Below are 12,511 nucleotides of genomic sequence, written 5' to 3'. Positions count from 1 at the left end.
GGACCCTGTTCACACATTCCAAATAAACAGGCCTGCTCAGCCTCTCACTTCAGATTGAAAGGTAATCTATACACAGCCAGTGGCAGATAGTAGCCCACAGGGATGCAAACTCATGGAGAGTGGAAAAAGGTGACAGATAATCAGAGCAGACACAAAACCACTCAAAATCATTCACTGAAATGCCCTTTTTTGGGGGATTAAAAAAAAGGTGAGCTAAATTTGCACCCCTGAGCCCATTTCCTCAGCGTTGTTGGCTACGCCGAGACCTGAAGCAGTCCCAGCCAGGCTTGGCACAATATGTGTGCTCGGGGAGGAGGAAGTCTTTCAGTCTGTCCGGGAGTGGCAGGGCCTTCACTCGCTCCTCCAGGGGCCAGGGCTGCAGGTGGCTGCGTATGAAAGCCCTGCAGAGGCAGCGCAGATCTGGAGGGCTCGCTTCTTGCTCCACCACACGACTGTGGAAGTCCAGCAGAGCCTGGGCGTGGCCGCCCGAGTCCTGCTCGGCCACGGGAAGCTCTGGGCTGGGAGGCAGAGGCAGCGCGGGGAGGTTGACCCTGGCTAAGTCCAGCAAGACCTCAGCCTGCTCCAGGAGCTCAGAGGCGCGACTTTTATCGGCGCACTGCTTCAGGACGGTTTGCAGCCTGTGGAACAGGATACCGTAACCCGACCAGCAGGAGGCGCCGTGGTAGGAGCAAGCAAAAGAGGCTCTGTTGTGGAGTAACAGCACGGCTAGAGGGAAGAGCAGGTCAAAGTACTCCAAGCTGGTCTGTGTCAAGGAGGGCTCTCCGTCTTCATTCTGACAGCAGCTGGGGTTGTTGCCGTAGTCCAGCAGCAGCTGGGTGACTCTCAGGCAGAATTTGCCCATCTCTGCAGCATCCTTCATATTGGCTTCCAGAGCCTCCTTAACCAGAAACACCACAGCGGACTCGGCTGATTCTCCATCTACAGTGGTAGCATTGACATCAGCACCTGTACAGGAGGAGATGTCAGTCTGATATTATTATATAGTACTAGTCCATACCCGGGGATGAGCGTGCCGCGACTCAGTGCAGGCTTGCCAAAAATGCTCATTAAGATCTTAAATGATGGAAAAACAACTTTGTCAGCCCCTGCCGAGGCCAACGCCCAATGCCCATGTGCACTTTTTTTTATATTGATTGGCAAACCCTCCGGGGAGATGAATGGATGTAGACAGTTTTCCTCATTGTGTGTGGTGTGTGTGTGTGTCAGTGTGTGTGTGTGTGTGTGTGTGTGTGTGTGTGTGTGTGTGTGTGTGCGTGTGTGTGTGTGTGTGTGAAGCAGATTTTTCCATTTTCCCCACATTTAACACATTTGAAGATTTTTCTGCAAAGAGTTTCCCCCTTGTCACAATTTAGGAATTTCTCTGAAAATGAAACCGTACAGACAAGCCCCGTCTTTATTTCGTTTTAACACAGATGACACACCATCTGCAGCCATGCACACGTGCATGGCAGCCAGTACACACACACACACGCAATTGGTGGCATCATGAAATTTGTCCTCCGCGTTTGACCCATCCTGGCTCGTCCTCCTCCTCCATGGTCAGGCCAGTAGTGGTGGGCAGCTGAGAGTGAAGCACCCGGGGACCATCTTCTTCCAATTGCTGCTGGTCAGATGACAATCTTCTGCATGTTGTTAGTGGGGGGTTATACTGTATATGGAGGAAAACCCAGGGGTTAAAACTCCTGGGTAACGGGCCATTGTCTGTCAATAGGTGGGAAGCCGGATTGGGGGTATGTGTCCTGGTCGCTGCACTAGCGCCTCCTCAGGTCAGTTGGGGCGCCTGATCAGGGCGGAAGAGAACTGCTGAGAATAGCGTGATCCTCCCACGTGCTACGCCCTACCGGTGAAGCTCCCCCTGTCAGGTGAAAAGAAGCGGCTGGCAACTGCGCGTGTGTTAGAGGAAGCATGGTGCTAGTCACGGCTCTCCCCAGATCGGCAGAGGGTGGAGCAGCGACCGGGGCAGCCTATTCACCACATGGACGCTTCCGCATTACGTCATTTCGTAATAGTATTTCCGTTTTGACTTGCCAAAAACTCCGCAGGCAAGATGGCCGCGCACACTCCGCATCTAAACTGGCAGAATTATTCTGCCATAAACTAACATATCTTGGCCAATACGTATGTAACATACAAAATAAAACAACCCGTAATATCTTCATTTTATGTAGAATGCAGAGGACATGTAACTGTTTAGTTAAACTTGCATTCCAGGAATATTGTGCTCTAAAGATGACTGAAACCCACATAGGTTGCGCCAACCTATGTGGGATTCGAAATAACGCATCCCCGAGATAGAAACATTATGAATATAGCCACGTTATAAACAACAAACTACCGCTGGTGATCCGTATGGAAACAGTAGATTTATGGTGCCCTACCATAAATCTACCTGTAGTCTTTGTTTTGGTGGCTCCCTCTCCTGTTTTGTCTCCATGCTCTATTATTTATCTGTACTCTGTCTCCTCCGCTTCATCGCTTTCCACTCAACAACTTTGTAAAAAAAAAAAAAAGTAAGCTCACATGACATCAGTCTTTGCTGAATCTGCCTCACACCTTCTTTTTGCTGTATGAGAAGCGCCACCTAAGTTAACGTTTTGTAACATCGGCTGGTAAAAGGCGCAGCACCGTACATTTTACAAATCAAACAGCTCATTTCAAATCAATTCGAGACACGGATTCTGAGCCAGTTAGCCTGAAAATGGTCTTTGGACTGCTGCTTAAGCTCAGTAACTTTACCGTTACTATTAACTCATTCACCGCCAATGACGTCTTTGACGTGTTATCAGAAATAGCCCTCCCCGCCAATGACGTGTTTGACGTGTTTTTGTTTTTATGAGTGCAGCGCATAGTTGAAACACTTACCCAGCCTGTGACATAGTTTCGGGTCCCTAACCTCAAACTCAAGCCGACAGCACGTTATCAAACACATACCGCAGCTGTTGTTTGAAATTAGGAAGAAGGTGGAAAGGAAACGCGCTTCCTTGTTGCAGAGGAGAAACGCCATTGAAATGCCCCCTCGCCGCGCTGCAGAGCTGATCGACTTGCTGCACAGCAGCGGACATCGAAACCGCAGTAGTCAAACCCGTGACCAACATGATCGATCCTGGTCCCTGGACCCCGTTCCTATGTGCCAGCCCGAAAGAGACGAGACGGAGTCACAACTGTGTGGAGGAGGAGAAGCTGTGTGGAGGAGGAGAAGCTGTTCTCCTCCTCCACACAGCCTCGCCACATAAATGGCTTTCACACAGAGGGCTGCGTGCCCTCCAGTGTTGCTCCTGGCCAATCCCAGCGCCACAGGGCGTGGTTATTGCTTATCCTAAGTGGGGTTAGAAATCTAAAAGGGGGATCGTGTGTGTGTGTGTGTGTGTGTGTGTGTGTGTGTGTCTGTCTGTCTGTCTGTCTGTCTGTCGGTGTGTCTGTCTGTCTGTCTGTCTGTCTGTCTGTCTGTCTGTGTGTCTGTCTGTACACTCACTCACACTGAGCAAACTGTATTGTTGAATGTAAAAAAAGCACTTCATATATATATATATATATATATATTTTTTTTTGTCATTTGTGTCATAATGAATAATATTTACATGTCTGATGTCAATACAGTTCAAAATAAAAGAATTGAGAGCGAGTTCTGCCTGATATTGTGTGCTGTGTACATAAATGCCATTTTCTGCAATTTCTTTTCTGACAGAGACTTTTTGGGTGAAAACAGGGTGTATATAAATGGCTATAAGTAGAGTACAGAACATGCTAAAAGCTCACTTTTTTTCCCTGGTGAACCCAGAGACGTACATCTTCATTTTGAGGTATTGCAAATCACTCTGGTGCTAATAGATAATTTACTGTGGGTCTTGAAAGATGACCAACAATTATGAAAATCTTTGGCCTGTGCTAAATATTGGCAGTCCTAAACTGGCGGTGAATGAGTTAACAACGTTAACATTGACATCACTGCCTTCAAGTTCACATCATTGTCTATGTTAGAGAGAGATGCTGCAACAGCAGCTGGCAGGGCGCCAAAGTGTGTTGTCAGCGGAAATCGGTCCGTCTGATCTATGCGGTTCGTCCGGGCGGTCGTCCCGCATTCCGCCCCGGTGCAAACGTTGGTGGAACATTATTAGTAGGGCTGTGGCGATTCACTTATCTCCCGATTCGATACTATCACGATTCTTGGGTGCCGATTCGATTTATATTGCGATTCTTAAGTATTGCGATTCTACGATTATTGCGATTCGATATTACGATTTATTGCGATTTTTGTTTATTTTTTTCTTTTATTTTTTCAGTTGGTTTGCTTTTTTACACTAGATTAGAACATGGGAAAAGTTTAATCATACACTAGAGACTGTATATTATATATCATGAGTAGGGCTGGGCGATATAGTTAAAAACAGGGGCGGACTGGGATCATAATTCAGGCCGGGCATTAGATACCAAGCAGGCCAGGCCGATATGGGCCGACGCGCGTGAAATTTGGGCCGTTTGAAGCCAGATTTGGGCCGTTTGAAGTCCACTTTTACAATGAGATGCACCCACTTTAACCCTGAAGTGTAATTATTACTTCAGACTAACTAATAAAGTAATAAAACCACAAGTAAACCAGTAGGCGGCGCCTGGCCTGCTGTTCAGTGAGTGGCCTGACTGCAAGCACAAAAAATTTTTTTTTTTTTTTTTTTTTTTTTTTTGCGATTATCGATTCTGGAATAAAAGATCGATTCAAAAAATCGTGACATTAAAAATCGCGATACTTAGGTGAATCGATTTTTTCCCCCACCCCTAATTATTAGACATTGCTGTAAATGCGTGCGGGAATTTCCCGCATTGTATGTGCTAGATTTGCGGGAATTGATGAAATGGTGTGCAATCCCGTAGTGAAATTCAGACAGATTCTGAAAGTAGTGATTTAGACATGTTGCTGTTTGAGATATTCCTGAATAAGCAAAACGGGACAAGCAGGCTAAGAGGAGATGAAAGGCGTCGCACAGTAAGTACCTCTCTGGAGCAGAAGTTGGATATTCTCTATGTTGTGCACGGTGAGTCCATCGCTGCTTGCCAAGGCATGGAGCAAGGCTGTTTTTCCTTTGGAGATGAGAGACCATACAATGACTTTTTGGTCCAACAAACAAACAAACAAACAAACAAACAAATAACTAAATAAATAAATAATTTGGGCAATTTACCATTTTTATCCTTTGCGTTTACATCGGCTCCCAGGTCCAGCAGGGCGAGCAGGCAGGGCAGCCTCTCCGACTCTTCACTGGCAAGGTCCAGCGCACTGCTCTCATGGATCTACAAGATAACATCTAATTTAGTGAACTTCTCAAAAACGCTAAGAAATCACAGAGGACACAATGAGAACAAGAGAGGACATATTGTAAATGTAAGACTTTTCCATTCTTAGTAGCCCTTTCTTTGCCTGTGAGAGACTCACCCTGTCCCTGTTTTCAATGTCAGCTTGACGTGCAACCAGCAGCTTCACCATGCTGGGCCTGTTCTTCAGAACTGCCATGTGTAGTGGATTGTAGTAAGTCACCGGGTCTGGGGAGTGGAAACAGCCACAACAAACACGATGTTACCACTGAGTGAGTGTTCTAGTCAAGTCACTATATCTTGAGTCCAAGTCAAGTCTCTAGTCCCCAGTGTTTGAGTCCGAGTCACCAAAGAAGAGTCCAAGTCGAGTCCCCATCACCTGAGTCGAGTCTGGAGTTACTGTGAATCCACATGACATTTAATAATGCGGAATTTAATAATGTCACGGTCACGGCCTCACGGTATGTTATGCCAAATGATTAGGGCCTATTACAAAAATAATAATAATAAATGTCTTCATCAATTAAGAAGTCTGAGTCCTCGTCTCTAACTTCCAAGTCCGAATGCATGAATACCGTAAATTCCGGACTATAAGGCGCACCGGTGTATAAGCCGCACCTGCAGAGTTGACTGTTTTTTACATATATAAGCCGCACCGGACTATAAGCCGCGGGTGTTTTGATGTTTAATTACCATATGTAAGGGTTCGTGCACAGAGGGGATTGTCGGGAAAGAGATGGCTGTTTGGGGAAGCTCCCATTTATTAACATTTCAACAAAACAAGTTGCATATTTGCATAACGTATTCAAGTGTTACCATTTAGTGCAATAGTAGCTACAGAACATGTACTGTGCTGTGTAAATTTAGGGGTCCTTGGCATGAAAAAGGTTGAAAACCACTGATCTACATTATAGCCTACAGTAGTACCATAACAAAAAACAAAGCTTACAGCGCTTGACGAGGCAATATCAATGGCTAAATTAAATGTGTTTTTTTTAAAGTGCAAAATAAAGTGCCTGTAACACGACAGTAAGCGCGTAAGCCTAAAGTTGCAGTAACACGGCTGCTTAAAATATACGGTAATCAGCCTACCAGAAAAGTCATTAATCCTCGTCTTCATCTTTTAGGCTAAGGTGCAGTACACGGCTGTAACCAGAAAAGTCAAGTCATTAATCCTCATCTTCGTCTTCTTCCTGCGTACTAAAACCACCAAAGTCCTCATCTTCAGTGTCGGAAAAGAACAGGCTCAGGGTGGCTTCGTCAGCCACTCTCCTCTCTCCTTCGTTGTCGCTCTCAAAACCAACGAACTCCTCTTCGTCACTGTCGGAATCGAACAGCCTCTGAAGGCCCTCAGCTGTGGCGGCGTCCTCCTCTTCATCACGCAGCAGTCCAGCCTTTCGGAACCCGTTGGTGATCGTGGATGTTTTGACACTCCTCCACGCTGTCAGGATCCACTGGCAAACTTGAGCCTTCAGTCGGATCTGAACGGCACCTCGGCCGTCTGCTCTCTGTGTCAACACCCTGATGCCAAGGTTACGTGCTGCTGCTCGATTTCCTTCTTTCCTTCTTCTTCTCGCCGCCATCGTCGTAACACAGCCAGTTCTCCATCTTTTGAAGCATGATGTTAGATTACAACGAGCTAGTTGTGTGGCTTAGCCTTCCAAAATGTTGCCGTTAGTTTTTTAGAATGTAATACATAGAATTGGGAATGTTACATTCAATTTCATTCAGACTGTCTTTCAGGCTCAATCGCTGCCATTTTCCCCCCGGAGCGAGGGAGGAGGGAGGGTGTTTTACCGTAGTGGCTGAGAGAGCGTAGTGGCACAGTGCTCCAATCAGGTCGCGAGGCACATTTTTTGCAACATCATCCAATCAGGGTCTCGCTCTCGTAATGTCTGTCTTGCTCTCGTTCTGCCTCATACCAACATCCATAGATTTTGGAGGTTCCCGAGTGGCCGTTTGCTGAAAAAATCCATAGATAAGCCGCACCGTTATATAAGCCGCAGGGGCCAAAAAAGGCCAAAAAACGGGGAAAAAGCCACGGCTTATAGTCCGGAATTTACGGTACTTGAGTCACAGTCCAAGTCATCAGTGCTCAAGTCCAAGTTGAGTCATGACTCCTGAAAATGAGTCCAGGACTCGAGTACTGCAACACTACTCTTACCACCATACTGAATTATTTCTTAATTTTGCCCCTGTAGTAACAAACATTTGGGAACATAAGCTCTTTGATCAACCTACTTTTGAGCAACAAGCAGATTGCTACTACCGTAATTTCCGCACTATAAGCCGCACCGGAGTATAAGCCGCAGCAGCAAAATTGCCTGTTTGTTACATATATAAGCCGCACCGGACTATAAGCCGCAGGTGTTTTAATGTTTTTTTTTTTTATTGTGTTTTAATGTTTAATTACCATGGGTTCATGCACAGAGGGGATTGTCGGGAAAGAGATGGCTGTTTGAGGAAGCTCCCATTTATTAACATTTCAACAAAACAACATAACATAACACCACCTGTGTTTTTTTTTACAGTGCACACAGTGTCCGCGGTGTGGTGAAAAGAGGGCAAGAGAGGAAATTAAAACAGAAGTGGATTTATAGTTAGAAAGAGTGCTAAAAAAAGAGAGATTTTTTTTTTTTTTCCCCCCAAAAAAATCCATAGATAAGCCGCACCGTTATATAAGCCGCAGGGCCAAAAAACGGGGAAAAAGCCGCGGCTTATAGTCCGAAATTTACGGTACTTTTATCACAATCTCCAGTGTAAAGTTTGCTGTAGTGCATAATATCCATTCTTCATGATCCTGTTCTGCTATGCCCTCATATGCTGGAAGACGAATCAATCAAAAAGCATAATAGGCTGTGTGAGATTAGCACCAAAAAAAATCTGTGACTACTGGGTGCAATCTTGAGTCCCTGAACAAAGAAAATACAACAGACTTGCATCTGAAGTTCAAATCCTCAGGATATTGCTCACCCACTTTACCATGTACTGATGCAACACAGAGGTTGTTTAAGCAATAGGTTTATACTTCCAAGATGTCTACAGAGAGGTTCAACCGGTTGCTTGTGGGGTTTTGAAATGAACACACTGGAATTGCACCTGTCCCTGATGTGTCCCAGTACAGCACAAACAGCGATTGTTGTACTGCATGCTTCTGTACATTACTGCAGAGCCGTGTATATAGGAAAGTCGCGAGTCGCGACATCTCCATTCACTCCAATGGACCCCTTTTTTACTCTTAAGAGTTCCAGGAAGTAAGGTCCTGGATTAAGCAGCACTGTCGAGTTGCAGCAAAATGGACAGTTTGTGTTGTACTTTAGATTTATTTTTTTTGACTCAAATTGTACATTATCAGCTTTATTTTTTAGCATTCAAAAGTAGCGCGAGACCCCTTCCTGGCTGTTCATTGGCTAATGAGTAACGCATTTTGGTCCTCCGCTCACGCCTCTCTCTCTCTAGAGAACACTACATTACTGATATATTCTTTCTCCTCTGGCTATGTGAGCGCCTGAGTGGTGTCTCAATTATTCTGTGCACTGTAACACCTCACTTAACTTCCACAACTACAGTATGCCCATGCTTCAGCACAGTGCTTGTTTGATAGATGGTACAAACTAGCATAATCTTAAAAGTATGGGCACAGGGCAGTAAACGCTGGGAGAAAATAACAAGGAGACTGGCATATTTCTGCATGCTATGCGGGAGCATCTGACAGTGTTCACTTTTTTTGGAAGGAGGCATTCAAGTAACCTGGAAGATGAATGAACCAGTCTCTGCCAGGATCCCCTAATTATGCCTCCAGGGAAATGTATCTCTACTACCACCAGAGGTCACCACAGCAAAGTTTGGCTTTGCCCTGGCAAGTTTTTATCAGCAGCAACAAGACTCACTGTACTTTGAACTTTGCATTGCAACTTGCTACAGGGATTCTCCCAAATGTAGATAGAAACAGCTTCCTCACTTAACCTCATACATACCTGCAAAGTGTCAAAATGGCAGGTCCACAGAGTATAATTTGTCATTAAATGCTGCGGATGAGTTCAGAGCACACATTTATGTACGGTAGTTTTATCAGAGACCCAGCTTTTGGCAAGTTGAGAGGGCATTCTGGCAGAATCAGATGGTATCAATCTTTAACTCAACTTGCCAGAAGGCTAGCTGCCCCTCCACATAGTGAAACATTTTCTTCTGCAAATAACGTGTCGGTTTGTAAACTTAAACAATAGAGACACTGCATGAAATAGGCCACGCCCATCACAGGGGAAAGCTCTCCATTCACTTCCATACAGCAGCGTCATTTTCCTTGAATTAAACATAGCTAAAAGCTGTTGTGTGGTGGGCTGCGCACACAACAAATGTAAAAAATCGCCAGTTAAAAGTTTTTTTTGTACTCCTGATCAAAACAAGGAAGCCATTGAGAATTGGCGAGAAGAAAAATGTGGATCTAGCTGTCAAGGAAGTAAGTTGGAGCGTTCATCTTCCGTATATACGATCTTTTGTGCAACACACAACCATGCATGTGACATAGGAGAACGCCAGGAATGGAGGGGGGCTTTCTGTTTTCCCCCGTCTTGGGCGTGGTTTCTGAATGATGACGCGTTACGCAGTGTCTCTATGGGCGGAACGTAGGAACCAAAGTGCAGCTGTACTCCGACCACGAAACAATTACGCTCAGTCCTTCTGCGTTCCATTCAGAAAACATGGGCGACACGAGTAACTTCTTATTTTTTCTCTAACTCGTAGCGACTGGCAATGTTAGGCTGCCTACTGCTGCATTTCTATGGGGGAACGGAAACACTGCGGACCGGAACACAGGACCGGAAAACACGGGGCGGGTCATCCTGCCTGTAGTAATGCGTACCCGGCTCTTTTCCTCTGGAAGAGCCTGGTGACGCGAGGTTAGCCAAACTGGGGTCCCGCTTGTGCACGGCGCACGCCCCCCGAGTGCCCAGTTAATCGTTCATAATATGAGAGAGTATTCGAATATTTAAATTACTTGAAAATGCCCATCCCTAGACAGTATTTAACGCATGCCACCTCATCTCTCACCTTCAAAGAAGAGATCAGCTCCATAGCGTAGAAGGATTTCAGCTGCATACACCAGGCCCCTCTCAGCCACCTTAAACAGAGCGTAGCTGATGCCCTCCTCAAACACATCTGACTCAGACTCTCTCTCCAGCAGATCCACCAGGGAGCTACACAGCTCGGGGGTACTGGCACTGGCAACAAGAGCAGAGAGTAAAGCCACTTTCAGACAGGTACTCTGTGGACTTTGTCCATTGAATCAGACATTCCCCGGGGTTACACTTCAAAGAAGAGGCATTGTTGTTTTCACACATGAGGAAATCCTCCAGTCCGGTGTAGAGTAGAGAGTGCGGGGTGGGCGGGGTGGGGTATTGACGGAATCGCAGTGTTTAACCTATGCGAGACAGACTTTTAATTACATTTTTCAATGTAGACTACATCAGAGATATATTTCAGAAAGCAATTATCCACTCTAACGATAACGTAGGGTGGCAACGTGCCAAAAAAGGGAGTGCCTGTTTACACATCGCCCAAAAGTCGCTGTCAAATAGTGGTCGCACTAGCGTTGAAAGGTGGAAAAGACGATTTCACAAGTGGCATTCAAGTCATATATTTATTTCTCCCCACAAAAGTTATCTGTCCAATATATATACCCTACAGCCTACATGCAACATCTTCTTGTTGCGTTCTTGTTGCATTTTATTGTGGCGATAGGGTTAGAAAACCCAAATCATATGCCAAAAAGTGAGCGCCTGTTTACACATCGCCCAAGAGTCGGCTGCTAAATAGTGATCACAGTAAAGTAAATGTTAAACACTGGAAAATGCGAATGTACAAGTGGCATTCAAGTCACACCTGACCTGTTTTCAATGTATTTCACCCACAAAAAGTTAGCTCTCCAATATATAGCCTAATGCAACACTATCATCGAACTTCTTGTTGCATTTTCACAATTCAAACAGGCAGAGAGGAAAAGAAACCACTCACCGATTTGGGTCTCTTCCAAATAATCCATCCACGTAACTACGTCCATTCATGAAATTAAATAGCAGAGGAACATTAATGGTTTCTAATGTAAAAGTTAAAGTGCCATTTAACAATATAACAGAAGGACTCCCAGCATCATCAACACGCCCATACTGCTGTAGTATTCAAACATGCCGTGCTCTGCGCGCAACACGGACATAGTACTAGGGGCTTGGGTGGGTAAGATCTATTTGCACGGGGGCGCGCTCACAGCGGACAATTGTGTTCATACATACAGCCCATCCGAGTAACATCTTCAGGAGTTCACTGCATGTGTGAAAGTGGCTTAACACGGTTTACAGGCAAACATGTGTGGATGGGCACCAGTGTTTTCTTCTACATTCATTTGGCACTGACAGTGGTTGTGACCTGCAGAAAACACTAGTACCAGCCCTGCTAATGAACATGGAAAATTTAGCCTACATGGTTATTTAGGTTAATTTTCCAATGACGGATCAGTATTTAGAAATAGTTTCTCAAATTAAAAATGGGTTTATTGTAGCTAGAAGTTCTGAACAGAACCAAAAGTGGGGTCACAACAGTTCTGGGAGTTCAACCAAAGCAAAACAAAAACACTCCTATCCCCCATCTGCAACATAACAGATTTAGAGGGGGAAATTACACTTTGACTTAAAGGTAAAAGATCAAGGGAATAGCCTAAAGCCTGCACACAGATAAACAATTAGGCAAACAAAACTATGGCTTCAGCCTCACCTCTCCTCCTCACTAGTGGCTCCTTCCACCACTCCCACCACACACAGCACAGCATCAGTCAGCGGTTGATAATCATAGATGATCCTTCGAAAGCCATGGAGGAAAGGCATGGCTCCACTCTTCACACTCGTTGAAAGCTGGAGCTACAAAACACATTTTAACGGTGAAAAACTCTGGCTGTCAACGAGACAGCGATTCATTGTATCAGCGCAGGCGAGAGTGGCTTTTTTAGCAGACTGACAGGCAAACATAGCGTTATCTGTTCAGTTCAGATGAACTGTCTTTTGTGGAGAGATGAGACTTTGCGTTGGGGGGGGGGGGACACAATTGGTCATTGCGACGGACAACAACCTTGTGTATCAGGCAAGTACCGTTTTATTGTGATTGCTAACGTACGTGTATGAAGATGGAGGGCCATTTT

At 45.3% G+C, this 12,511-nt stretch overlaps 1 protein-coding gene across 1 annotated transcript; it reads right to left on the bottom strand.

Annotated features, from left to right (window-relative positions):
- Positions 1–241: 241 nt before the first annotated feature.
- asb6 (ankyrin repeat and SOCS box containing 6) lies at positions 242–12,215 on the bottom strand (the record flags this gene model as incomplete). The annotated part of the gene is made up of 6 exons (XM_083645379.1): positions 12,091–12,215; positions 10,375–10,544; positions 5,447–5,553; positions 5,196–5,304; positions 5,008–5,094; positions 242–966 (listed from the first exon to the last, which is right to left on the bottom strand). Exons 1-6 carry the CDS (start codon positions 12,198–12,200, stop codon positions 242–244), a joined length of 1,308 nt encoding a protein of 435 aa, XP_083501505.1. The 5' UTR covers positions 12,201–12,215.
- Between the last annotated feature and the right edge of the window lie 296 nt (positions 12,216–12,511).

Source organism: Poromitra crassiceps (genome assembly GCF_964638095.1).
Source record: "Poromitra crassiceps genome assembly, chromosome: 10".
NCBI classification, from domain to species: Eukaryota; Metazoa; Chordata; class Actinopteri; order Beryciformes; family Melamphaidae; genus Poromitra; species Poromitra crassiceps.
The sequence above is the reverse complement of the archived record's forward strand: the minus strand, read 5'-3'. Positions and strand labels throughout refer to the sequence as shown.